The sequence below is a fragment of the Cotesia glomerata genome, linkage group LG10, assembly GCF_020080835.1.
Source record: "Cotesia glomerata isolate CgM1 linkage group LG10, MPM_Cglom_v2.3, whole genome shotgun sequence".
Lineage (NCBI taxonomy): Eukaryota > Metazoa > Arthropoda > Insecta > Hymenoptera > Braconidae > Cotesia > Cotesia glomerata.
Genome location: NC_058167.1, coordinates 3,533,746 through 3,561,463, shown reverse-complemented (window position 1 = coordinate 3,561,463; position 27,718 = coordinate 3,533,746). Strand labels below are relative to the sequence as shown.

The 27,718-nt window shown below is 34.5% G+C and overlaps 2 protein-coding genes across 7 annotated transcripts in view; both read left to right on the top strand.

The window, feature by feature from the left end:
• Positions 1-27,718, top strand: part of LOC123272705 (WW domain-containing oxidoreductase) — a 44,384-nt gene that overhangs the window by 5,987 nt on the left and 10,679 nt on the right. For 2 of the 4 annotated variants that reach the window (XM_044739694.1, XM_044739695.1), the window contains exons 4-7: positions 5,302-5,366; positions 11,063-11,299; positions 11,369-11,585; positions 15,284-15,289. In XM_044739694.1, coding sequence (XP_044595629.1) covers positions 5,302-5,366; positions 11,063-11,299; positions 11,369-11,585; positions 15,284-15,289 — 525 coding nt within the window. The remainder of the gene's footprint in view (positions 1-5,301; positions 5,367-11,062; positions 11,300-11,368; positions 11,586-15,283; positions 15,290-27,718) is intronic. The other 2 variants (XM_044739697.1, XM_044739696.1) reach the window with 2 other exon arrangements.
• LOC123272703 lies at positions 23,935-26,140 on the top strand. 3 transcript variants are annotated; one of them, XM_044739684.1, is made up of 4 exons: positions 23,935-24,228; positions 24,321-24,726; positions 24,791-25,127; positions 25,256-25,329. In XM_044739684.1, the coding sequence occupies exons 1-4, from the start codon at positions 24,016-24,018 to the stop codon at positions 25,266-25,268; spliced, it is 969 nt and encodes a 322-aa protein (XP_044595619.1). In that variant the 5' UTR covers positions 23,935-24,015; the 3' UTR covers positions 25,269-25,329. The 3 variants fall into 3 exon arrangements, with proteins under 3 accessions (XP_044595619.1, XP_044595618.1, XP_044595617.1); XM_044739683.1 differs by having other exon boundaries at positions 24,797-26,140; XM_044739682.1 differs by having other exon boundaries at positions 24,791-26,140.

Genomic DNA, 27,718 nt, shown 5'->3' with positions numbered 1-27,718 from the left:
AAGTGATATCGGCCTATAATTTGATGCCAATTGCTTGTTTCCCGATTTGAATATAGGAACTATTTCAGCAGCTTTTAGAGCACTAGGCCAGATACCTCGATTCATACAAATATTAAAGATAGTTACAAGAGGCTCACTTATATTCATTGCTATACATTTTAACACTTTACTACTAATTCCAATCACTCCCCCAGATTTTTCTTTCAGTTCACTTATTATTTTTTCGACTTCAAATTTTGTAGTTGGTAGTAAGAATATACTATGTTGATTATATTCATAGGATTTTTTATATAGAGGTTTAATATTAACTATTTTTGAAGCTAAATCGTTACCGACATTACTGAAAAAATTAACCAATTCATCAGCGATCTGTTGATTTTCTGATACGACTGTATTAGCACATAACAATGATTCAATAGTATTATTTTTCCTCTTGTTACTTCCTATTTTACTTTTAACAAAAGACCATAACTGTTTAGTATCTTTATATTTAGTTACTTGTTTTTTTATAAAATTTTGTTTAGCTATTTTTATGACTATTTAAAATTTTGCAATATCTAAAATACTCATTTTTAAGAGATATATTATTTTTATCCTTAGCCCAAGTTAGATATAACAATTCTTTCGTTTTACAAGAATTTATAAATCCTTTTGTAATCCAGTCTTTCTTAGGAAGACTTTTATTCTTATTTTTATTTTGTATTAATTTTATATATGATTTATTTACAATAAATTGGATACTACTAATGAGTCTGTTAACTGCTTGTTCCGGATTTTCCAAAGAAGCTATCTCACCCCAATTTATTTGTTCACTATTTTTTTTTTAGATTTTTAAAGTTTAAAACTGACTTTTTGACTGATTGAGTACTTTTTTGTTAATGTTTATTTTTAAGAATAGTGAGAAATGGTCTGTAAATGTATTAGTATATAAGTACGATCTAATGTCATTAATTTCAGCTTTAACAAACATGTTGGCAATGCAAGTACCATTGACATCAGTTAGGCTAGGCCTAATGATTGAATTAAAGTAGGGAATATAATTTAGATCTAGGAAAACACTCAGGAGCTCATTAGAAAAACAGTCTGACATTAGAAAGTTTATATTAAAATCACCTGTAATAATATGATTTTTCCATTTACGATTTTCGTTTACACAGTCTCTAATCGCTTCTATGAACACTTCTTTTCCAGTATCATGCGATCTATAAATACCTGTCACTTTGATAGAAACTTCACATTTAATTTTAATTTCAGCAGACAAGAAATTATTACCATTAAACGACTCGACATATACCGAGTGGTACACATAAGACCTTTTAACGTACATAATCACACCGTCCGCTTTATTTATCTTACTGTTATTATAATACACAAAATAATCACTCAAACTATAGTATTCCGGACAGACTAAGTTCCAAGTTTCAGTGCACACGATAATATCAGGCGATACAGATAGGCTTTTTATAAAACATTCCAGCTTATCAAAATTCGCATTTAAACTCCTTACATTGATGTTGATTATTACCAAGTCATTTTTATCGAACTGTTTATTAAGTTCATCCAAATTTTCAAAAGAATCTTCGTATTTAAAGTTTTCCTCGTAAAATTGTTTGTCTGTTTTGTCTATATTATTGCATTGTTGACTCAATGGATAAAAATAATGTGTTTATTGCTTAGTTGTTTCTATAATAGATTCTTTCACTTCGCCAGGAATTTTTCCCAAGTATTTGGGTATTTTGGGTAATGTGGGATAATCCGTTGTATTTAGAATTCTTTGTAGCTTGTATTTCAAGTACTCACACTTAGTTGTGTCATTTGGGTAATGACTCGAACATCTATTTTGACCATATTTTGCGTTATAAAATTCACAATTTATACACTTTATGCTAGTAGAATGACAAGTAGTTGTAATATGATCTCCAGTACATCTTAGACACTTGGTTTGATTTCTGCAGTTTTTGCCACTGTGATTAGCACGACCATATTTGAAACACAAGTTTAGATTAATGTTATCGATTACTCTGCAACATTGATAACCAATGTATATTTTGTAACCATTAAGAACTATAGTATTATATATATCAGGAGATACTTCAATGATCACTGTGCGTTAATTAATCTTATTATTATGTTCGCCAACTAGAGAAAAAACACCATCCATCATAGCAGGATTTCTATTTTTCAAGTCTTCTTCCAGGTCGCTTAAACTCATTTCATTTTGCACATCTAGAATTTTAAGTTTCGGTAGATTAAACGATTGCACTTCCACATTATAGTCTTTTTTCATTTTATCACTTAAAACCGCAGTCGTTCTTTCAACATCCTCCTTGTTCTTACACCTAATGGTAACATCACCAGACTTGTTTGTATAAATCTTTTGAACAGGCACCGTGATTTCTCCAAGCAGCTGTTTCTTGACGTTTTTATCAGTGTCTCTATTGCTTTTATCTTTATGTTTTATGATGATGTTTGGTACTACTTTTCTTGCAGGAATTTTCTCACTTTTTACCATTTCAGCAAAACTAACAGGCTGTTCCTTATTCTCTTTATCTTTATTATCTATTAGTTTTTTTAGGAGGTTATTTTTGTCTTTCAATTCTTCATTTAACTGTTTTAGAAGATCATTCTCAACCCTTAAGAGCCAGATCATCATCGATGACAGTATCATCCATTAACATACTCTCTCTAGTTTTATTCAAAGAGATGTTGTGTCTTAATTCCTCTTTGACTCTATCACATTCATGCATTTTGGTTTCAGGTATAATTTTACGAGCATTCTCGTTTAACTCAATGTTTTGATAATCACCATTGGAGGTTATGTTTTCAACGTTGTGTTCGGAGCAGACTACCAGCAGATCACTAATGAATTTCCCTTTTTTAAGTCTAATAAAATCATTAGGATGATATACACTTTCACAAATGATACAGATAGCTATTTTTGGAACTTTAACGTTGGAGTGACACTTAAACTTTTTAGCGCCATCATTATCGAGACGCGTGTCGCCCACCATCTTGGAAATATAATAGTTGTATATACTTATATTTTATAATCCTCAATTTTGTTTATAGTGATAGAATGGTTTATTTATTTATTATTTACTATTAATTGCATGTAAAAGTTGGTGTACCGCAAGGAACAATTCTAGGCCCTCTATTGTTTATTTTGTATATAGATGACATTTTCTATACATTGCCGGAGAATTCTCTCGTTGCTTATGCAGACGACACGGCAATTCTATGTACAGGAAATAGTTGGATTGAAATTAGTTCAATCTTGAATAATTGGCTAGAAATACTTGATGTTTGGCTACGAGATAATCAACTCTCACTAAACATAGATAAGTCGACCTATATTACATTTGGTAGTTATAAAGATAGTGTTCCCGTCAATTATACACTAAAAATAAACAATAGAGAGCTTCTTAGAGTAGAATACTGTAAATATCTGGGATTGTTTTTTGATGCTCAAATGAAATGGAATATACATGTGAATGAATTGTCCAAAAAAGTAAGATACTTTGTTTTTCTCTTTTACAAACTTTCCAAATTTGTTAACATTAATGTACTTAAAAGTGTGTACTATGGACTCTTTGAAAGTGTCATAAATTATGGGATAATTGTTAGGTGGTGCTTATAATAACGCCATTAAGCCTATTATAAGCATTCAAAACAATATGTTAAAATATTTCGAAGGACAGGGTGTTTTAAATATACCGCTTGATATTAAGAAAACTTTTATTGTAAAAGCCCTAATGCGGTACTATCTAGAGTGTAAAGAGCAATACAATGCTAAAGATACTAGAACTAGATTTAAGTCGATATCTCTCCCTAAAATTAATAAAAGGATTAGCGTAAAGAACGCTTACTATGTTGCAATAAAATATTTTAACCTTTTACCTAATAGTCTCAAGATATTAAAGTGTAGTAAAAAAACACTAAACTGTAGGATAAAAGATTGGATTAAGAATCTGTCATTGTAAATGTACAAAGGATTTTGTGTAATATTAACATTTCTCTAAAAATTTATGTACTTTGAATTATTATATATATTTTTTAAATATTTTATAAAATTAGGATAATTTATCTAATGTCTAGCTCTATGTACAGATGCCTATGAATCTCTATAGACCTGTATGCTAGAAAATAAATAAATAAATAAATAAATAATTGTTTTAAAATTATACGGGGTCAATTAAACCAGCACTCCCGTGGACGATTGAACCATATGGAGAAGCATGGGACATGCGCACGCATCTTGACTCGACGTGAAAAATACTCAGGAAAATAACCTAACAATTTAATAAACTCAATTTGTAATGAAAATTATTTTTAAATTGATTTTTAATTTATTAAATATAATATATGTGTATTAAAAATGTGCAACAGTAATATTAGAAAGTAACAATTAATATGTTATTTATTAAAAGTTCGGGTTTGAGTTATAAATGTCATTGGTTCAATTGCCCCCCAAGCGGGGGTCAATTGAACCATTTGACGCGTTTGGATAAATTAATAATTTTTAAAAATTCATGTTGTTTATTAACTAATTTATGTATTGATAATGATATTAGACTTAATAAACTATCATTCCAAGAAAAAAAAATTATTATTTAGTTTTAATTAGAATAGTAAATAATTACTAAACTTTTTTTGGTTCAATTGACCCCCTTCTCCCCTACATAAGAAACATCTACGCGTATTTACTGTCTATTGTAACCAAGGCTAGAGCAAAGAAGCCATCAAATAAATTCTATTTGAAAATACATTAGACACAGATTTTTCATCACTATGTGATCTAACTTCAAAATCACCTCAGTTAGCATCACCAGTGGTACTGTTTTTGTGTCACCTGATACGGTTTTTACATTACTTTTTTTCTGTGATAAAGAATTCAAAAATGATATTAAAAACCATGCTTTTTTTATTTTTTCAAAATTAAATATCTCCTGAACAAATAACTCGATTTTGATGCAGTAAGCGGCATTAATGTTGTCTTCTGCATTTGAGAGCTGATTAGATTTTGGAATCGGTCGATACTTGTTTGAAAGTTATTGCAAATTTACCTTTTTTTAAAAATTTTATTTTTGAGATTTCTCAAAATCTACAAAACTGAATTGATTTAAATTCACACGAAATCTAATGGCAATTCAACTCTTCCGAATGCCGTGAATCGCAGTTCGATCGGTTAAGCCGTTCAAATGTTATAAGGAGTTCAGACACACACTATTAAATACTATTGATAGAGATTTGAGATTTAAATGTAAAGTGTTCAACTATAACTTTTCAATAATTTTATTTCAGCCACTTTGAAAAAAGTACTCAGTGGATACATCCTCGTACAAGCAGTAAAAAAATGGTTGCGGGAGGTAAATATTAAATTACAATTGAAATTTTCTTTTTGAAATAAATTTAGTATGCTTCTTATGTATTTTGATGCGCTTAATTTCAACCACACGTTGATTTAGCTGGTGGACCCTTTAAAGTTAGAGTGAATTGCAAATAACCACTCAAAATAGCTAAAAAAATCGTGAAAAATTGTAATTACGCAAACGAAAAAAATTTTTTCAACTACACGTATTTTTCTTATGTCTTTGATGCGCTAATTCCAAATCTGAAGTTGGTTTGGTTGGCATATCCACCAACTTTGAATAGATCGCGGAAAAACGTTAGAAGTATTAAAAAATCGTAGAAAATAGTCATGAAGTAGTAGATAACATTAAAATATAGTATTGTTCTAATTCACTACACAGTGTTTGTTTTCAATTCATTCACCACCCTGACGGATCCAAAATGCGGTAGAGTACGGTAATGTACGGCTAATGTACGGTAGAGTATGGTACGTACAGTGATTTACCGTAATACAGTATGACACCGTAAATTACGGAGATTGTACGGCAAAGTACCGTGATTGTACAGTAATTTACCGTTATTGTACGGTAAGATACCGTGATTGTACGGTAAAATACCGTAATTGTTAGTAAAATACTATAATTATCTGGTAAAAAAGTACTGTTTTTGTACGCTAAAGTACCATAATTGTACGGTAATGTAACGTAATTGTACGGTAACTTATCGCTAAAATAAGGTATATTTGACGGTAGGTTACCATTGGAATACGGTAGTGCGGAAAGTTTAGAAGTATATATTCTACCGTATTTTAAAATACGCTGAATTCACCGTACGCTACCGTAATTTCACCGTTCTATACCGTATTTTCACCGTTCTTTACTGTACGTTACGGTGTTTTACGGTTACTACCGTGCAAGTAGAATGCTACTGTAATCTACGGTGGCCATACGGTATATCGACCGTATTTTTACCGTATAATATTTTTACCGTAATTCTACGGTATTTCAGATCCGCCAGGGCTGCTTGCAAGCTGCTACATCTATTGCATCTATCTATTGCATTGGTCATCACGTCAGACTTCACTTAGAATTTTGTCTTAATGTCACCTAATTAGTCGAGCAAGGCTCAAAATAACATTGGGTCAAAAGTTTATCTATATAATTTTGTAATATAATGCAGCTTGAGGACACGATGGCTCCTTAAATTCTTGATGAATCTCAGAATGAAACTTGGTACTTTTATTCCTTGGACAAATACCTCGAATAAGTTCGAAGATTAGAATAATTAGTTGATTAGTTCAGAAATGGTAGCCGTTTAAAATTTTCAAAAAAGTGAAAATTGCATTTTCGGTCCCTTTATCAGTGAATAACTCTTCATTACAAAAAGATAACTCATTACTGAAAAATACACTCTAAAGCTTATAAAGATACCTTCAATTTTATTCATAGTACATTTATTTGCAACACTTACTGCTCAAGTTACTGAGAAAAAAATGAAAATAATCTATTCCTGAGAAATCTACCTTTCATCTCAATTAAGGTCGAATGCCCATGTAAGAACTGCCAGAGTTGAATGACGGGGCCTTGCCTGGCCCAGTACTGGGCAACCAAGCTTGGCGCACCGATATTGGCCCATGCTTTGGCCAAGACTGGGTAATCAGCCTTGGCCAACCCAATGATTACCCGAGCCTGGGTCAAGACTGGGCAACCAAGCCTCGGCTGGCCCAATTATTATCCGAGCCTGGGTCAAGACTGGTTCGCCATATAATGGCTGAGGCAAGAGAACCCTGGTGGCCAGGCATGGCCAGTCCTGGTAACCAGGCTTGAGCCAGCGTTATCATTCCAGATTTAAACCAAGACTGGGCAAACTCTGGCTTACAACCCTGGCCCAGAGTTGTACATAGTTAGGCCAGGCCTGGGCCCGCCATACTTTCCTACATGGGTGGGGTTTTTTTTTTTTTGTAAAAATTTTAGCGATTTGCGAAAATGAAGTAAAATATATCCCGGGAAAAAATGATCAGACCTGACCATGCCTATTCTTGTATGATCAAGCCTGAAATTAGACATGATCATGACTATGCCTGTTCATGCCTGAAGCGTCAAATACGCTCAGGCCTGTTCATGTCTGAAGGGTTAAATACGCTCATGCCTGTTTATGTCTGGTCAGGCCTGTCCATGCCTATTCATGTCTGATCAGGCCTGTCCATGCCTGTTCATGTCTGAAGGGTTAAATACGCTCATGTCTGATCAGGCCTGTTCATGCCTGTCTATGCCTGTTCATGTTTGAAGCATTAAATATGCTCAGGCCTGTTCATGCCTGTCCAGGCCTATAAAATTTAATTAAATTTACCCTACGGTAGATTTTTAATGATAATCAAATACTTTTATTTATTGAATAGTAAATTATGCGTTTATTGATAATTTACAAATTTATTAATCATATTATTTGAACATATTCAAAAATTTTTTCTTAGCATATTTGGTCCTCAGTATGAACAGGCATGAACAGTCATAAATAGGTATGATCAGGCATGAACAGGTATGATCAGGCCTGAGCGTATTTAACACTTTAGACATGAACAGGCATGATCAGGCTTGAGCGTATTTAACGCTTCAGACATGAACAGGCATGACCATGTCTAATTTCAGGCCTGATCATACATGAACAGGCATCAGCAGGTCTAATTTCAGGCCTGATCATACATGAACAGGCATGGTCAGGTCTGATCATTTTTTTCGGGTAGATCTGATCAGACTTGTATAGTCAGAGATGTGATAAAAGTTTTTTCTTTGATGAAAAAAATTTTTTTGGTCATCACAAAATGTGCAAAATTATTTTTATCATTACGTTTAGATAATTTTGAAATAAAAAATTTGTTACATTACCTAAGGGAAGTTTTGGTCTGCTCTGCTCCTGCCTAATATCAAAATCATTACTTATTTTATTGTTTAAATTAATGTGATGTTATAATCAGATTCGGTTAAATAAATAAATTAGGACTATCAAAATATATTATAAAATCAATTTTTATATTATATTTATGATAAACTTATTTGATACGTTATGTACTTCATAAAATTTTTTTCACATAAGATAGCAGCACAGCAGGCGGGAACTTCAAGGCACACGGATATCATCAAAGTTAAGCAGCATTGAGCGTGGTTAGTATTTGGATGGGTGACTGCTGGAGTTACAGACGTACAATTATATGTAATCATTTTTTTTTTATTTTAATTCATTATAGAGAATTTCGTATGACTCTATCAAGTACTATATCCATAAAATTAAGCAAAACAATTAATTAAAAGTAACAATGGGCTTTCAGACCTGATCATATCTGATCAGGCCTGATCAGGTCAATTCATGCCTGATCAGGTATGGTCATTTTTCATGTCTGATCAGGCCTGAAGACTCATGTCTGATCAGGTCTGATCATTTTTTCCCGGGATATGTTAAGAATCCGGTACGATTTATACAGGGTGATTCAGAATTACCTTTACAGCGAAAATATTCCGATAGAGGAGACAATTTTGAGCAGAAAAATCCTGAGTCGTGATTGAAAATTTTGAGTGGTTTCGGAGTTATTAAAAATTTTAGTTAACCAATCAGATGCGAGATTTAGCATTTAAAAAAAAAGCAAAAGAATAAATAATAAATTTGGCTGCGTTGTGACTTCCAACTTCAAGCTTTACTTTTGTTTTTTTTACTTTTTTAAATAATTCTAATTTCAAAGAATTTAAACGAATGTAACCTTCAATTTGATGTTTACGATTGAGCGGACAAATTCCAGACTGCTCATTAGGATAATAATAAGGACTTTTATCGGAAAAATAAAAAGAATGAACTCTAGGCTGCTGTTCAAGATAATAATAAGGACTTTTATCAGGTGAAGCACCAGGACAAACTCCAGGCTGCTTATCAGGATAATAATGAGGATTTTTATTAAAAAATTAAAAAGGACAAACTTCAGGTTACTCATCAGGATAATCATAAGGGCTTTTATCAAGTGGAGCACCGGGACAAACTCAGTACTTTCATCTGATGGAATACGAGGACGACTTTCCGACTGATCTTTAGAATCATACGAAGGACTTACTGACAAGACAAACTATAAGACTTCATTTAGAGACATTCTTATTATTATCCAAGATAGCAGCCTAAAGTTCATCGTTTTTATTTTTTTTATAAAAGTCCTCATTATTATGCTGATAAGCAGCCTGGAGTTTGTCCTGGTGCTCCATTTGATAAAAGTCCCTATTATTATCCTGATGAGCAGCGTGGAGTACGTCCTTTTTATTTTTTTAATAAAAGTCCTTATTATTATCCTGATAAGTATCCTGGAATTTGCACTGGTGCTTCACCTGATAAAAGTCATTATTATCCTGACAAGCAGCCTGGAGTTTACCCTGGTGCTTTATCTGATAAAAGTCCTAATTATTATCCTGATAAGCAGCCTGGAATTGGTCCTGGTGCTCCACCTGATAGAAGTCCTTATTATTATCCTGATAAGCAGCTTGGAGTTTGTCCTGGTGCTCCACCTGATAAAAGTCCTTATTATTATCCTGATGAGCAACCTGAATTTTGTCCTTTTTAATTTTTTAATAAAAATCCTTATTATTATCCTGATAAGCAGCCTGGAGTTTGTCCTGGTGCTTCACCTGATAAAAGTTCCTATTGTTAACCTGATGAGCAGTCTGAAATTTGTCCGCTCAATAGTAAACATCAAATCAATTTATTTTCTCCATTGTCAATTTATTTAATTACTTTCTAGAATTTTAAAATTATCTTTGTAACTAAAAAATTAATTTTATTTTGAAGGTTACATTCGTTTAAATTTTTTAAAATTAGAATTATTTAAAAAAGTAAAAAAACAAAAGTAAAGCTTGAAGTTGGAAGTCACAACGCAGCCAAATTTATTATTTATTCTTTTGCTTTTTTTTTAAATGCTAAATCTCGCATCTGATTGGTCAACTAAAATTTTTAATAACTCCGAAACCACTCAAAATTTTCAATCACGACTCAGGTGTTTTCTGCTCAAAATTGTCTCTTCTATCGGAATATTTTCGCTGTAAAGGTAATTCTGAATCACCCTGTATAAAACTAGCCCATAAAACAATCTCTTATAAGGCTTCCGCAAGACTGCTCTAAAGTTCGATAGTTGCTAGCGTCAAATTTTACCTATGGGTCTTGCTGCAGATACTTGTGTCAGATTTAAATTGCAAGCATCGGCTGCAAGTTTTTGGTGCAAGAAATGCATCAAAAACCAACAAAGTATTATACCATGAGCAAGTTATACACAGTTATACACAGTTCTTGAGTGTGCAACAGGAATCTTGCTCAAACACGTGTTTCTTTGGAGAGTAGCATTGAGAATCCGGTATAAATAGAGTCAATTAAGTAATTAATAAATAAGGGTGAGACTATTGCAATATGGAAAATTTGTTAAATAAAATCAAAATTTGGTCAGCGAACTTGATCTCCAGTTATTTTACGCACCTTCTTCATAATCTCTCACGACTCTGATTTATTTATCTGCTTTTCCAGTTCTAGAAACGGTGATAATAACTCTAGAGGTTTATTAAAATTGATTAATTAGGAGCGACCAATTAGCGGGATAAACATGTTTATATAATGGTGCACTCCGTTTCAAATTAAAAAAAATTACTCCGTTCGTTTCTTATCAATTTTAATGCTTACATATTTTGATTCTTAGAACTGCCACCTGGTTGGGAAAAATGTACTACGGATAATGGAAAAACTTTATTTATTGATCATTTAAAATGTACAACAACTTATACTGATCCTCGATTGGCCTTTGCTGTTGAATATAGAGACCCATCTCAATCAGTTCGCCAGAGGTTCGATGCAAGTAGCTCAGCTTTATCTGTCTTACATGGTAAAGATTTAAGAAACAAAGTTGCTTTAATAACCGGATCAAATACGGGCATTGGTAAGGCAATTATTTTTCATAATATCTTGAAAATAAAAAGATTTTTATAATTTGAATAATTTTTTCAAGGATTCGAAACTGCAAAATCATTAGCTGTTCATGGTTGCACAGTTATAATGGCTTGTCGGAATTCTAAAAAAGCTGCTGACGCTATTCGAAAGATAAAAAGTATACGAAATAATGCAACTTGCGAAGCGCTTTTTATGGATTTATCGTCATTACGCAATGTTAAGAATGCAGTCAATGAATTTAAACAAAAATTTCGGTATCGTATAATAATACAATTTTATAGTTAGATGTATGCCGATGTACTGTTTATACTCAAATTACAGCTGAAAATTCAATATATTATATTATATTCAATAAAGTTAACTACACTACTCTAAAAATTTAAAGGAGCAAAAAAAATTTCCGAATTTTTCAATTATATTCGATGGACTGTATTTCAGTGAAGACGATCGTAGCAGAAATCAGAAAAATTAAGAAGTTTAGAGGTTCTTGTTCTCATATTTTGTGGCCAAAACTTTTTCGACATTACAATTCTCAGGTAATCCTACGAAATATCGCAAAAAAATGTTGGAAAAATTTGTACGCTCTTTTTTCGGTCGATTAAAATTGGAAAAATTTTTAAATTGCATATCGATTCATTGAACAGTTTTTCCGAATCGATTGATCGAAGTTCTTTTTTAAAATAACGTTGTCGAAAAATCTCTGATGAATAGAATCTTCAAGCTTTTAAATACTTTTTTTCTAACCCTGCTACGATCATTATTTTCTAAAATAAAGCCCATTTATAGACAGCGCAAAAAAGACTTCTATTTCTTTTTTCAAAGATAAACCAAAAATGTTATTCGGGTCGACTAAAAAAATATTGTATAATCAGTCCTTAAGGTAGTACTACCGGTTTTTGAATTGACGTTCAGAATTTGATGAAACTTGGCATATAGGTACATAATAATATTTTAATTAACCACTTAAATTTTTGGAGGCCTACAGAGAACTGAAAAAAATATATTAATATTTACATATTTTTGCCTTTACCCTGATTAAAAATATTGATTGATAAGTATTGGGAATCAGTCACCCCATGTAAACTGTATATCTACATATACATGAAAAAGAATTGAAAGTATTCAAATTTCATCATTTTTAATCCTTTTCAATCAATGTTTTTAACCAGGGTAAAAAACATTCAAAATTTATCTCTGTTTCTCTTTCTCCAACGTGATTTAGTATAGGGAAATCTACTACGTTAATCAAATAAGGTTAGGTTTTGGGATTTGACTCTTTTGTGGTAACGGTAGTACTACCTTAATATGAATATTAAGAGGTCTATCGCAAATTTTGACTTTTAGTAGATTTCATAGAAATCTAACTATTGCATTCTATTAAAGATTTTCATCTCTTTATATCTTTCTGGGGCAATCCATGCCAAATCGACCACTTTTGAGCCCGATCTCTTTCGATTTCGCTGAAAATATTTTATCTTGTTTTACCTTTCCCAAAGACGGTTTTCCGAATTTCTTCAAATTTTTTTACCCAACCTAAAAAAAGTTACGGATTTATGGAAAAATTAATGATTTTTTTTTTTTTTAACTAGCCATAATTTTGTCAAGAATTGACATATCAAAACGTTATTTTTTTCAATTCGTTGTTTCTAAATGCACTATTCAGAAAGAAATACAAAAAAAATTTCAGAAACTAGTTTTTATAAAATTGATTAATTTTTTCAAAAAAAAACTGTAATTTTCTCAAGATATATTTTTCAAAAAACTTTGATTTTTTAAAAATCGGAAAGTTATTGGTTTCACTCCGGTTTTTGAAGGAGTTCTCATCAGATCTTTTCAGCCCTGATAAAAAAAAAAGTATTGAGACAAAGAAAAAAGTATTGAAAAGTATTGGTTTTCTAGTCAATCCAATACTTTTCAAAACTTTTTTCTTTGTCTCAATACTTTTTTTTATTCAGGAAGGTCCTAGAAAGCAGTTCTGACTATTCCTATGAGGATGTCACTATGTTTGTATGCATGTATGTACGTGTGTGTGTGTGTTTTTTTTTGTTTTAAGGGGGGGGGGGAATCCTTTTTACGGATTCTAGGCATAGTTGTTTGGCCTGGATATGTGGCGACTCGACGCAGTGTCATACTAAAACTCGACGCTAGCGCCCCTACCCATTAAACCCTAAACCCCTTTTCCTCTTTCCCCTAATCCCTCATGGAAACCGCCGTTAGGCATTACTTCGTGAGGGGAGGATCTAGCTACTGCTCTTTCTTCTGGTAGCTAAGGTGTTATTTTACCTTTATTCTAGTTGTTGTCATTTGCTCTTCTTCTTTCGATGGAACGCAAGTCTATGAGGACTTCTGTTGCAAATGTGCTGATGGCGTTCCAGGAGGCTCTTGATGACAACATTGCTTCTACTATTGTCTCTGGTTGGATTTTCTTCTTTAGGATCATCTCCAGCTCATCTCGCTGTGGCTAAAATCGTGGGCACTCAAAGAAAACGTGCTCCGCGTCTTCATTGATTCCTGGGCAGGACGGGCACTCCGGTGAATCATCATGCTTGAAGCGGTGAAAATACGTCCGAAAACATCCATGTCCTGACAACAACTGCGTCAGATAGTAATTGACCTCGCCATGACTTCGGTTTAGCCAAACTTCGATCTTCGGTATGAGACGGTGTGTCCATCTCCCTGTTGTCGCGGCGTCTCACTGCAATTGCCATCGTGCGATGCTGTTCTGCCGTTCTTTAGCTCTGAGTTCCTCGGCACTTTGTGCGGTTGTCCTCTTTCGTTGGTAAAGGTTCCGTCTTTCCTCAGCTAGGACTCTGAGCGGCAAAGTTCCGGAAATGACACACATGTGTGTGTATGTGTGTGTTTTGTGTTTTGCGAGTTTCAGGTGGTGTTTATCGAGCCAAGTCTCGACAGCATCAATGGTTTCCCAAACGAGTAGTTCGGCCTCCTCTACGCTGTCTACTATTATCGTGTCCGCGACGTCGTCTGCAAAGCCCGTTAGCTCCACTTGCTTTGGCAACGGGATTTCCAGAAGCTCGTCGTAGTCCGCGTTCCATAGATCGGGCCCCATTATTGAGCCTTGCGGCACGCCAGCCGTTATGGCGTATTCTTGTGGACCTTCCGTGGTTTCTGCTATCAGCTTTCTCTCGTCAAGGTAGTTGTCGACAAGTGCCAGATTCTCCGGCTCCACGTCAAATCTGTGCTCCAGGGCGTCCAAAATATCTCTCCAATTTGCGCTGTTAAAGGCATTTCTAATGTCTAGCGTGAGGACAAGACACACCTTGCGGGCTTCGAGGCTACCAGTCCATGCTTGTCTCGCTGTCGCTACGACTTCCTGGATCGCGCCGACTGTTGAACGTCCTTTCCGGAAGCCGTGTTGGTTTGCGGCAAAACCTCCAGCACGGTCTATGTCGTTGCGAAGTCTCCCTTGTATGAGCTTCTCGAGCAGTTTTCCAGCAATGTCCAGCATACAGAGTTGTCTAAACGACGAAGGTGTTATGGGGGTTCCCTTACCTTTGTCTAAGAGAACCAATCTCTGCCGTTTCCAGACCACGGGAAACGTGCCAGTTGCCAAGCATGCGTTGTAGGTGTTCAGGAGTATGTCTGGGTATTCCAGGGCTACAGTTTTGATCACCGATGCCGGGATGCCATCAGGTCCAGGTGCCTTTCCTGTTTTGAGTGACTTGGCCGCGTCTTGTAATTCCTTAGTTGTGAAGGGTGTTACTTCGCTGTTCTTAGTGTAGTGTTTCTTCTCCCGCGGTGGGTGTTTGGGGAAAAGCTCCGTTACAATGCTCTCCATCAAGGCAGGAGATTTCGGCGCCTCTGGTGAAGCCTTTCCAAGTCGTTTGGCGACAATTTGGTAGGCTTTACCCCAGAGGTCATTGTCGAGATCGTTGCAGATCTCTTTCCACAGTTTCGCTTTACTTGCTTTAATGGCTCGGTTTAGCGTCTTTTTAGCCTGCTTGTACTCTTTTAAATACAAGTCCTGGCTTGGGGAGCGTTTCGTAGCTCTCGTTGCTCGGCGACGTAGCTGATGGCATATTTTGCGAATTTCTGCTATGTCCGCTGACCACCAGTACGCCGGCCTGTGGAAGCTCTGGTTTTTCAGCCGCGGCATAGAGGCGTCACATGCGGCAGTAATTTCTTTCATCGTGTTTAGCACTGCCTTTTCCGTCTCGCTGCAGGTATCCGGTGTCGGGTTGTTCTGGAGGATAGACCAGCTTCGTGCGAGTGAAGCTTGCAATGCCTCTGGATCAAGCCTTTTGGCATTCCACTTCCGCTTAGAAATGTCGCGTTGTGAAACCGGAGCAAATGCCAATCCAACGCTGAATGTCACAAACTGGTGATCACTGCCACTGTATTCTTCGGATACTGTCCAGTCTTCAATCATGTTGGCAGTCCTTGGAGTCGCCAATGAGATGTCGAGGATGGATTCTTGGTACCCTGGTCTTCTAAAGGTCGTGGTGCTCCCGGTGTTCAGCACTATGAGGTCGAGTCTAGCCACGACGTCAGCGACCTCGTTTCCTCTGGTGTCGGAGAAAGCAGCGCCCCACTCAGCCGATTTAGCGTTGAAGTCTCCGGCTACGATAACTTCGCCGTCGAACTTAGTGACCGCATCTTCTATATTTGCGAGTTTCTGTCGGAACACACTAATCCCTTCGTTAGGTGAGAGATAGACGCTCATGAAGTAGGTTGTGGGGGTTTGAATCCAGACAAAACCTGCTCCACCTCCGCTGTTGTTGACGGTAACGTTCTTTGTGTTCACAATCCAAATTGCTGCCATGCCCGTTTCGTCTGCGAACCATGTTTTACCTTCGATGTTTAGATATTGCTCGCAGATAAAGCAGACGTCAATTTTATCTTCGAAAACACGCTGGCGCAGCAGGTTTTGCGCCAAGGCGCACCTATTCAGGTTGCCTTGTAGTATGCGTGTCATTTCTGACCTTTCATGGCTTCTGCAAGTGCTTTGCGGAATGCCTTACACGCTCCAGTGCCAGAAATATGGCATAGACTATCCTGGGCATCTTTGTCCGAAGCACAAAGGAAGCATTTTAACTTCTCCGTGCACTTTACGGCCTTGTGGTTCTCTCCGCCACATTTGTAGCAGCACCTGCTTCTGTCTGGTCCCGCACACTGACGTGTTTGGTGTCCATAACCAAGACATTTAAAACAACGTGTTACTTTTACTACTGGGCGTATACGACAGTTCACCAAACCGATCCGTATACGGGCCTTGTCAAGAGCCTTAATCGCACTGGGCTCGTCTAGTTCGCAGAAGGCTGCCCGATTACCTCGTGGTGTGGGTTTTGTCAAATTTACCCGTTTGACCTCCAGGTTGTCAGTGAATTCACGTTTGAGTGCTTCACGGACTTCCCTCTCGGTAGAGATTTCATCTAAATCGAGGATCTCGATCGTTGTTGTTGGTGTTAGCGTCTTGACTGTGCCGATGTTTGCAGTAGCTGCTCTTACTGCATCGGTGAATGCCTTGCTGTCTTCGGTCTTTCGAGCCATTTCAATGAGAACGCCTCCGTGTTTAGTCTTTTTAATAGACCTTATGTCTACGCCCGTCTCGACAGGGCTTACCTTGGCCTTGATTTCCTTCAGGAGATCGGCGTATGTTCGCCCTTCAGCTGGTTGGACTAGGACAGCTTTAGTTCTTGTCTTCTTCCTCCTTGGTTTCTTGGAGCCACCGCTGTTTGGCTGGTCTTGGGCTGTAGCAGTTTGAGTCACTGGCTCCTGTTTTTCTTTTTCTTGTTTTGCCGAGTCACTTTGGTCCAGGTATCATCCCGGGCTGTCTTTTTCTGTGCTGGCTTGTCAATATCTGAGGAAGGGCTGGGCGTGGACAGCGGCCTCTTCTTGTTGCCATCTCCTTGCTGTGGTAATTTCTTAGGAGTGGTCAGAGGTGGCTGTGATTTTTTGTTCAGACTCGGAGATGTTTGAGTCGTTGACGCCGACTTCGTTGGTGATTTGTTGGCCAGCCTATATGCCGTACTAATAGACGAAACCAATTTTCTGATCTCATGGTGGAGATTCTTTTTGTCTTTTATGAAGTCGGCTAACTCATCAATCTTGTTGCCGAGCCTCTCCATTGGTGACTGTTGGCCGGTGACGGTCAGTAGAGAGTTCATTCTTCCTCGGTGGGTTTGATTAGTGGCAGGAGCAAAAGGTCCTCCACTTTTTGAAGGAATGTTGTTCAGCTGTCCGTTCTCTGCCATCTGGGCTGATTTCGTACTCCCTGTAACCTTGCTAGCATTGCTATACAGCAGAGCCATGGGGTCTACTCCACTGTTCAAACGGTCGCTTGATAACGACGAGTTTAGGCCCGTTTGCACGCCTTCCCTCGCCGGCACTGAGGTATCCATCCTCTGTACTGTAAACAATGTTTGAAAATCTTCTGACATTTCCATATCATCTTTTGCTAGGTTTTGGTCCACCCCGAGTATTCTGTTTCCTCGGTACCCGACGCATCTGACGTGCAGATATGCCGGGCATTCCCCTATCCGCCACCTGAGAAGGCGCCCGATGCGGGACCCAGCAAGCCCGACACGAGGTGTGTGTGTGTGTGTGTGTGTGTGTGTGTGTGTGTGTGTGTGTGTGTGTGTGTGTTCATGTGTTCATGTGTTCATGTGCTCATGAGTTTTCCACACATATACTCAGGCTTTTGAAAGTGATTTCTTCATCTTAAGCTTCCTATAAATTTGAAACGATCTGGCCCAGTAGATTTTGAGAATACTGTACTGGTCGATTTCAAAATCTAATTAGCACTTCTTAATAAAAAAACGTCAAACAACTTGAAAACCAATATAATTGGTTGATCTATTCGAGACAAGCAAGTACAAATCTTATTGAAACTTCGCCAGAAATAAAGCTCAGTCAATATAGATTAGAGTTTAAAAAATTTGAAAAACAGTTGATCTTGCAGGCCATCCCTGAAACTTTCCGCTATATTCGAGCTCAAATTGCTCGAATAATTTTGTATCACAAAGTTTTGAGCTCAATAGTACAACTTCTATACATTTCAAGCTCTTTGATCTGACGCAAAATTTCGGAATCATGTGAAACAAAAAACTTTTTTTAATTTTTTCGACAGCGATATCTCTCGAACGAATTAAGGGGGAACACCACTGTGACGATCGAAAAAAAGAAGTGATTTTCGGGAATTTTTTTGACAGGGAAAATAAAGGAATTTGGGGATCGGATTTTTTTTACTTTATTAAGGGTACATTAAAGATTATTACCCTTAATTTTTATTAAAAAATATTTAATTATTACAAAGTTATTAACAATCTCATAGAGCACTAGAAAAAATTTCCCCCTCCATGGTCGGTTCGATAACTCAAAAACGGATCATCTCAAAATAAAAACCCAAATTGCTTTTTAATCAGTAAGAATGTAGTTATCGTCGCACGTACGTAATTTTGAAAATTTTAATTTAAAAAAAAATGACGACTGATTGAAAATTTTCTCACTATTCTTACTGTTTCTTTTTTTGTTCTAACCCGGCTAAAAAAATCTTCAAAATAAAAATTTTTTAGGGTGAAGTCACACATACATACCAAGGAACATCCTCAAGAAAATAGTCAGAATAGCTTGACAGGACCTCAAAACGTGGAAATCTGATGAGAAATCGATTTCTGAAAACTGAGGTGAAACTAATAACTTCGATTTTTTGAAAATTATTGACTTTTATAGTGAGAAGTTAAAAAAGTCTTGAAAACGATTAATCCTGCAGGCCATCCCTGATTAAGAAATCTAATTTGAGATGATTTAGAATGATTTAAATGCATCGAATTTGAATCATATATAGATATACTCTTAACATGAAGGTAATCATTTCGAATCATTTTTCTGAATCAGGGATCCTCGGTATTCTGCCCTATTTTGAAAAATAGATCTGATTACTTGATGAATTAGTGCAGCAGTCTTAAAGTTATTTAGAAAAAAAAAAATAATTATTTTTGTTGAAAAAAATCAATTCAAATTGACAAGAAATTAAAAATCAGTTGAATCCTTTTCAATACCACAAACTGAATTTGACTACGAAAGAATTATTTAAAGCAGAACTTTTTTGACTACCCGGGAAAAAATGATCAGGACTGATCAGACCTGTTCATATCTGATCAGGCCTGAAATCCGACCTGATCAGCCCTGTTCATGTATGATCAGGCCTGAAATTAGGCCTGATCAGACCTGTCCATGTCTGTTCATGCCTGTTCATGTCTGAACCGTTAAATACGCTCAGACCTGATCAAGCCTGTTCATGCCTGCTCATGTCTGAAGCATTAAATACGCTCAGACCTGATCAAGCCTGTTCATGCCTGCTCATGTCTTCATGTCTGAAGCATTAAATACGCTCAGACCTGATCAGATCTGATCAAGCCTGTTCATGCCTGCTCATGTCTGAAGCATTAAATATGCTCAGACCTGTCCATGCCTGTTCATGTCTGAAGCGTTAAATACGCTCAGACCTTTCCATGTCCGATCATGTCTGTTCTAGCCTAATAGAAAAGGATTAAAACTCCATATATCAGCTGACAAGAACTGTTCATGCATGATTTACCCTCTTAAATGATATTTTAAGTCTGGAAGAAAAATTTTATCGAACTATAGACTGCAGTTCTATTTTTAAAATTAATTTGTTCCGTATGACGTATCAGTTTCTATCCCCTTATAAGTTTTAAATGTACGACTTTCATCAAAAATTTCGGCTTATATAAGCATGAACTTTTTAATTTTCCATGCCAAAACGATGATTTTTAACGATGAATTTTGACGCAATGACATAAAATTTTTTACTGTGTTCCATTGAATACGCGAAAAATGAGATTATTTAGTAAAAGTTTGAGTTTGATAGCGTGAAAATATCAAAATATATCAGTTGATATCGATAAGTCCTTTCAAGGTGTCTGTTATTATCTTAAGCTACGCCTTGGTCCATAGCAGTAGTGTCAAAGGCTGTTAAATTGTAGAACACACAAATAATTCTCCATTTCCTATACGTTTTAATTTAAAAAAACTTCAATTTTAAAAGAAAACAATAAAATTATAATTACGGAATGAACCTTGAGGAAATTTTTTTATTTACTTTACATAGAACCATATGTTAATGGAGCGAAAAAAATACATAGCCGTCCCAAATAAATCACTCTAATATGCATAGTAAAAAATTTTGCATCATTGCGTCAAAAATTTTTGTGTTAAATATTTAACACTTTTATGTGTAAATTTAACATTTATTCTGTTAAATCAACACAAAAAAGTGTTAAATATTTAACATAAAAATTTTTAACAAAAAATTTTTTGATGCTATGACGCGAAATTTTTTACTGTGTATAATTAATTATTAATAATTAATAAATTAAGTATAGAACTCCGTTAACTATAAGGATAAGTCATGTATAAAATTTAAATTACTTAAAGTAGTTTGAAAGGTACTCTAGAATTAAGATAAGTCATTGGGTCAATAGGTAAAGTATCAGTCTGAAGAGCGCAACGTACATGGTTCGAATCCCCGTCGGCGCGAGTCTTTTTTTTTTTTTTTTATGGACCTGATCGAGTCAGGCATGAACAGATCTGATCAGACATGAACATGCCTGGCCAGGTCTGATCAGACCCGGTCATTTTTCATATCTGATCAGACCTGAACACTCATGCCTGTTCATATCTGATCAGATCTGATCATTTTTTCCCGGGTACCCGGGAAAAAATGATCAGGACTGATCAGACCTGTTCATATCTGATCAGGCCTGAAATTAGACCTGAGCAGGCCTGTTCATGTATGATCAGACCTGAAATTATACCTGATCAGACCTGTCCATGCCTGTTCATGCCTGCTCATGTCTGTTCATGTCTGAAGCGTTAAATACGTTCAGACCTGATCAGACCTGTTCATGCCTGCTCGTGTCTGTTCATGTCTGAAGCGTTAAATCCGTTCAGACCTGTTCATGCCTGCTCATGCCTGTTCATGTCTGAAGCATTAAATACGCTCAGACCTGATCAGACCTGTTCATGCCTGCTCATGTCTGTTCATGTCTGAAGCGTTAAATACGTTCAGACCTGATCAGACCTGTTCATGCCTGCTCATGTCTGTTCATGTCTGAAGCCTTAAATACGCTCAGACCTGATCAGACCTGTCCATGTCTGATATCTAGCCTACACTGAGAGACAATTTTATTTAATAGTAATGAAATTTTATTACTATTTAATAAAACGTTTATTTGGCTAATCCCAAATAAAAATTTATTAAATATTAATTAAATTTCCTTAAATACTAATAAAAATTTTATTAAATACTAATAAATGTTTCTTAGTATGTAAGGAATATTTATCTACATGTAATATAAAGAAAATTCATTAATCAACTAACTAACAAGTATTGATCAGTAATTAATTGAATAAATAATTAAGTAAAATTGAATTTTGTCGGAACTATATTTTGAAATACAAAGTCTACAACTGTTGTTATCCGAGTGGATGTTAATTTTTATGCACTTAAATTTAAAAATTTCACAAATGAATCGATAAGAGTTAGACATTATTTAATAAAATGAAAACAGAAGCAGAAAACCAGACAATGTAGAGACGCATTTGTTAAAAATAAAGACTATGATTTCATAAATTCAATCGAATATTTATTTATTTTTATTATTTAAAATCTCTCCATGTGATTCGTCATGAAGTAAACAAATAGGTTAGGTTAGGATGTCTTGTTAAAAAATCTTAATACTATTTATTAAAAGACTTTACTGTGAAAATATATTTGAATATATTATAATTAATTGATGAATATTAATTTTTTTTGAGATTATTTCTTTTAATGACTTAATATTCGTATTAATGACAGCAAACGAAAGCGTCGTTCGTGGTTATTTTAATAAACACATATTAGTATTTAAGAAAATTTTATTAAATACTTATAAAATTTTATTAAATACTAATATAATTTTATTTATATGAAATATAATTTTATTAATATTAACTAAATTTTTTTTCAAGTCCAAATAAACTGTTTTATTACTATTGAATAAAATTCTCTCTCAGTGTAGAACCATATGTTAATGGAGCGAAAAAAAATACATAGCCGTTCCGAATAAATCACTCTAATATATAATTAATTATTAATAATTAATAAATTAGGTATAGAACTCCGTTAACTATAAGGATAAATCATGTATAAAATTTGAATTACTTGAAGTAGCTCGAAAGATACTCTCAAGTTAAGATGAATCATTTGGTCAAGAGGTAAAGTGTCAGTCTGAAGAGCACGAGGTGTACGGTTCGAATCCCCGTCGGCACCGATTTTTATGGACCTGATCGAGTCAGACATGAACAGATCTGATCAGACCTGAACATGCCTGGCCAGGTCTGATCAGACCCGGTCATTTTTCATACCTGATCAGACCTGAAGACTCATGCCTGTTCATGTCTGATCAGATCTGATCATGTCTGACTCGATCAGGTCCATAAAAGAAAAAAAAAAGATTGTTGCCGACGGGGATTCGAACCATGTACGTTGCGCTCTTCAGACTGATGCTTTACCGGTTGACCCAATGACTTATCTTAACCCTACTGTACTTTTCCAACTACTTTAAGTAATTTGAATTTTATACATGACTTATCCTTATAGTTAACGGAGTACTATACTTAATTTATTAATTATTAATAATTAATTATACACAGTAAAAAATTTCGCGTCATTGCGTCAAAAAGTTTTGTGTTAAATATTTAACACTTTTATGTGTAAATTTAACATTTATTCTGTTAAATTAACACAAAAATGTGTTAAATACTTAACATAAAAATTTTTAACACTACGGTTTTTGACGCAATGACGCAAAATTTTTTACTGTGTATATGAGAGTGATTTATTTGGGACGGCTATGTATTTTTTTCGCTCCATTAACATATGGTTCTATGTAAAGTAAAAAAAAATTTTCTTCAAGGTTTATTCCGTAATTATAATTTTATTGTTTTCTTTTAAAATTGAAGTTTTTTTTAATTAAAACGTATAGAAAATGAAGAATTATTTGTGTGTTTTACAATTTAGCAGCCTTTGACACTACTGCAATCAGCGTTGCCAACTCAGTAGTTTTACCACTAAATTTAGTAGTTTTTATTTTTGAACCGTAGAAAAAATTTATTTTTAGTAGTTAGTAGATTTTGTTAGTAGCATGGATGGTCATCAGTATACACAAATTTTAATTTCTTAACCATCACATGTCAGCATAAAAAGTTAAACACTTTACTTACTTTTCTCATGAATGTTAAAATTAAATATGTATAACACTAGAAATTTGAATAGTACGCTACGCGCGCGCCTAAATTTTAATCAATAAATGAATCGTGGCCCGTTTTTTGCGAGTTTCGACCTTTGACTAACTTCAAGACTTTCATGTATTTTAATTTAGAGGATCAGAAGATACATACAGAGACGTACAGTTATGGTATATTAGCATTTACAGCGACATCTAGTATAAATTGTGATATAGGAGGGAAAAATTTTTCTCTGCAAATACATCACAGTACATCTGCTGGACATCATAAACACGTATAGAAGAAATAGAACTGTTAAAAATACTGAATGTTAAATAAATAATTTTACTATTAAATTGATTGTCAAGATATTTCCATGCAGTTCGATTATATCTCTTAATTGTTTAAATCAGAAGAGAAAAAAAATACAACGGTTTGAGGTTATTAAATAGAAAAATGAACAGTAAAAAGAAACCAAAATCTCTATATATTCAAAAGTTTCGAGATGATTGGCTAACGGACCCATTACTTAAAGATTGGTTGACATCAGTTGTTAACGAAGCTGGCGAAAAATTATCGAAATGTTTGATGTGTGGGACAACTTTAAAAAACCACTACAGTACTTTAAAAGATCATGCTTCTGCCTCTAAGCATGTACGATTAATTAAGGTATGTTTCATTACTCAGATAGCATTCAAAGTTTCAACAGAGAAAAATATTGTTGAGTCTAATTGATATTATTCTATTTTGCTTCTTTCTAGGAAATTACAAGCGCTAATCAGCCAAAATTACCATTTAAACCAGCAAACGTTTCAAATATTCAACAAGAAGAAGCTGGCTTTGCTTTATATATTGCTGTACACTCAAGTATCAATGTAGTTGATCATTTAAGTGAAGTTATTAATCATACTCACAAAGATCAAGACAAGATTAAACTACATCGCACAAAATGTGGAAGTATCATAAAAAATATAATTGCACTACATTTTTTTGATTGTTTAAAAAATGATTTAAATAATCAGCATTACAGTTTGTTACTTGACGAGTCTACGGATGTATCTGTGTCGAAATACCTTGGAATAATTATAATTTATTATAGTAATGCTCATAAGAAAGTTATATCTACATACTTAGACCTTGTTGAGCTAAGAGATTGTGATGCCCCAGGTATAGTTTCAGCGATAAAAAAAAACATTAAATCGTTATGATTTACCCATTAACAATTTATTAGGGATAGGTACTGATAATGCTTCCGTGATGGTTGGAGTAAACAATGGTGTTTCTGCTATTTTGAGAAGAGAAGTACCTCATCTTGTTCTCGTGAGATGTCTTTATCACTCATTACAAATAGCTGTGTCTAATGCTGCTAAAAACTTTTTACCGAGAAATTTGGAATTTATTATTGAAGAAACCTATAACTGGTTCAGTAATTCTTCACAACGTCAAACTGAATATAAAGATCTCTATGCAGCAATCAACGATGACCAAAATCCGTTAAAAATGGTGCGGTCGTGTCAAACGCGGTGGCTCTCAATCGAATCTGCTGTTTCTCGGATATTTTCTCAATGGTTAGAATTGAAAACACACTTTTCTATTGCTCGAACTAGAGATAAAAGTTACAAAGCAGAGCTGTTGTATAAAAATTATGAAGATGATATGAATTACGCTTACATTGCATTTTTATGTCCTATTTTAGTAGAGGTCAATAGAGTCAACAAAATGTTCGAAACTAAAGATGCATACCATACAAAATTGTGTGATGAGTTAAATGGTTTAATTGATATGTTGGTTAGTAAAATAACTTTACCAACGCAGAGAGTGAATATTTTTACTCAAAAAATTCAAGACTTTGTTGATAGAACATGTTACCTAGGCTATAAATTTGAATCGTTCATGTCAGGTATGGTCGCAAAAGGATTTGACAAAAATCAGGAAATAATTATACGTGAAAGGTGTATTCAATTTGTTGTGGATCTGATCAATCAGATAAAAGAACGATTACCTGAAAATTTGAGTATAATGCAAAAAATCAACAGGATTAGTGTTGATCATGCTTTAAGTCATAATAAAGAATCTATTGTTGATTTGTTACGCCATTTTGGCAAAGATGATAATTATATAGCCAAAGCAGATGACCAGTGGCGTCGTATTCATCTTTTGAAGTGGTCAGAAACAAAAAATACTAATAAATTTTGGTATGAAGTTCTTAAATTTAAAGATTCACTCGATAATTCTCGCTTTAACGAATTAGCCAGTTTTGCTATTTGTTTACTAACGCTTCCTCACTCGAATGCCGATGTGGAAAGATTATTTAGTACTATGAATTTAACAAAAACAAAACAACGTAATCGTATGAAGCCAGACATGTTAAAATCAATTTTAACAATTCGTGGAGGATTAACAAGGGAATCAAAATGCTGCAATAATTATGAATTTCCTGCTGATGTGATAAAAAAAATTAGAACCAACGAAGTTTATGTAAAGTCCACAGATCTCGAACAGTCTAGTGATGTTTCATTTAACGAGGATGAATAGCTTTATTATTAATATTCTAAGCAGAATGTTTATTTGTTATTTAATGAGAGACATACATATATATATATATATATATATATATATATATATATACATATACATAAATATATTGAAAAATTTAGATATTTTAACATGTTGTAGCAATTATTATTAAAAGATTTTAAATCGATGTTTTTATTTTATCATAAATATGAAGATATTTATTTATTGTAAAAACTAATATCAATAAAAAATGTTCATTTTCTAATAAATAGTGATAGTAATTTAGTTTTTGCATTTTTTACTTGATTTTATTAACGGTTTGTCGATGCCCAATGTTAATTTTAAATGTTACCATATTTTATAAATTAAGATCACGATCCACTATTATAGATGTTCACATACAATTAATATATACAATAAGATAATCATTTTCAAGCAGATATTCGCGCCTAAAATTAAAATAAAATTTTTAATATAATCCACCTGATCGAGTTAGTGGTTTTTTAGTGGAATGGATTGGTCGTCTTAGTAGGAGAGAATTCAGAATGTTGGCTACACTGACTGCAATGGACCAAGGCGTAGCTTAAGATAATAACAGACACTTTGAAAGGACTTATAGCCTATCGATATCAACTGATATATTTTGGTATTTTCACGCTATCAAACTCAAACTTTTACTAAATAATCTTATTTTTCGCGTATTCAATGGAACACAGTAAAAAATTTTATGTCATTGCGTCAAAATTCATCGTTAAAAATCATCGTTTTGGCATGGAAAAATAAAAAGTACATGCTTATATAAGCCGAAATTTTTGATGAAAGTTGTACATTTAAAATTTATAAGGGGATAGAAACTGATACGTCATACGGAACAAATTAATTTTAAAAATAGAACTGCAGCCTATAGTTCGATAAAATTTTTCGTTCAGACTTAAAATATCATTTAAGAGGGCAAATCATGCATGAACAGTTCTTGTCAGCTGATATATGGAATTTGAATCCTTATCTATTTTACACTGATAGAAGGATTTCTTAACATTTAAGAAGATTTCTTTGTATTTAAGAAATCATTCCTTAAACATAATTTCTTAGTATTTAAAAAATATTTCTTTGTATTAAGAAATATTTTTTCAATACTAAAAAATGATGTTTAAGAAATGATTTCTTAAATACAAAGAAATCTTCTTAAATACTAAGAAATCCTTCTATCAGTGTAGGCTAGGTCAGACATGGACAGGTCTGATCAGGTTTGAGCGTATTTAACGCTTCAGACATGAACAGGCATGGACAGGTCTGATCATATTTAATGCTTCAGATCTGAACAGGCTTGATCAGATCTGATCAGGTCTGAGCGTATTTAATGCTTCAGACATGAACAGGCATGGACAGGTCTGAGCGTATTCAACGGTTCAGACATGAATAGGCTTGATCAGGTCTGAGCGTATTTAATGCTTCAGACATGAACAGGCATGAACAGACATGAGCAGGCATGAACAGGCTTGATCAGGTCTGAGCGTATTTAACACTTCAGACATGAACAGGCATGGACAGGCCTGATCAGGCCTGATCATATATGAACAGGTCTGATCAGTCCTGATCATTTTTTCCCGGGTATACATGAGCATTCTATGATACAAATATA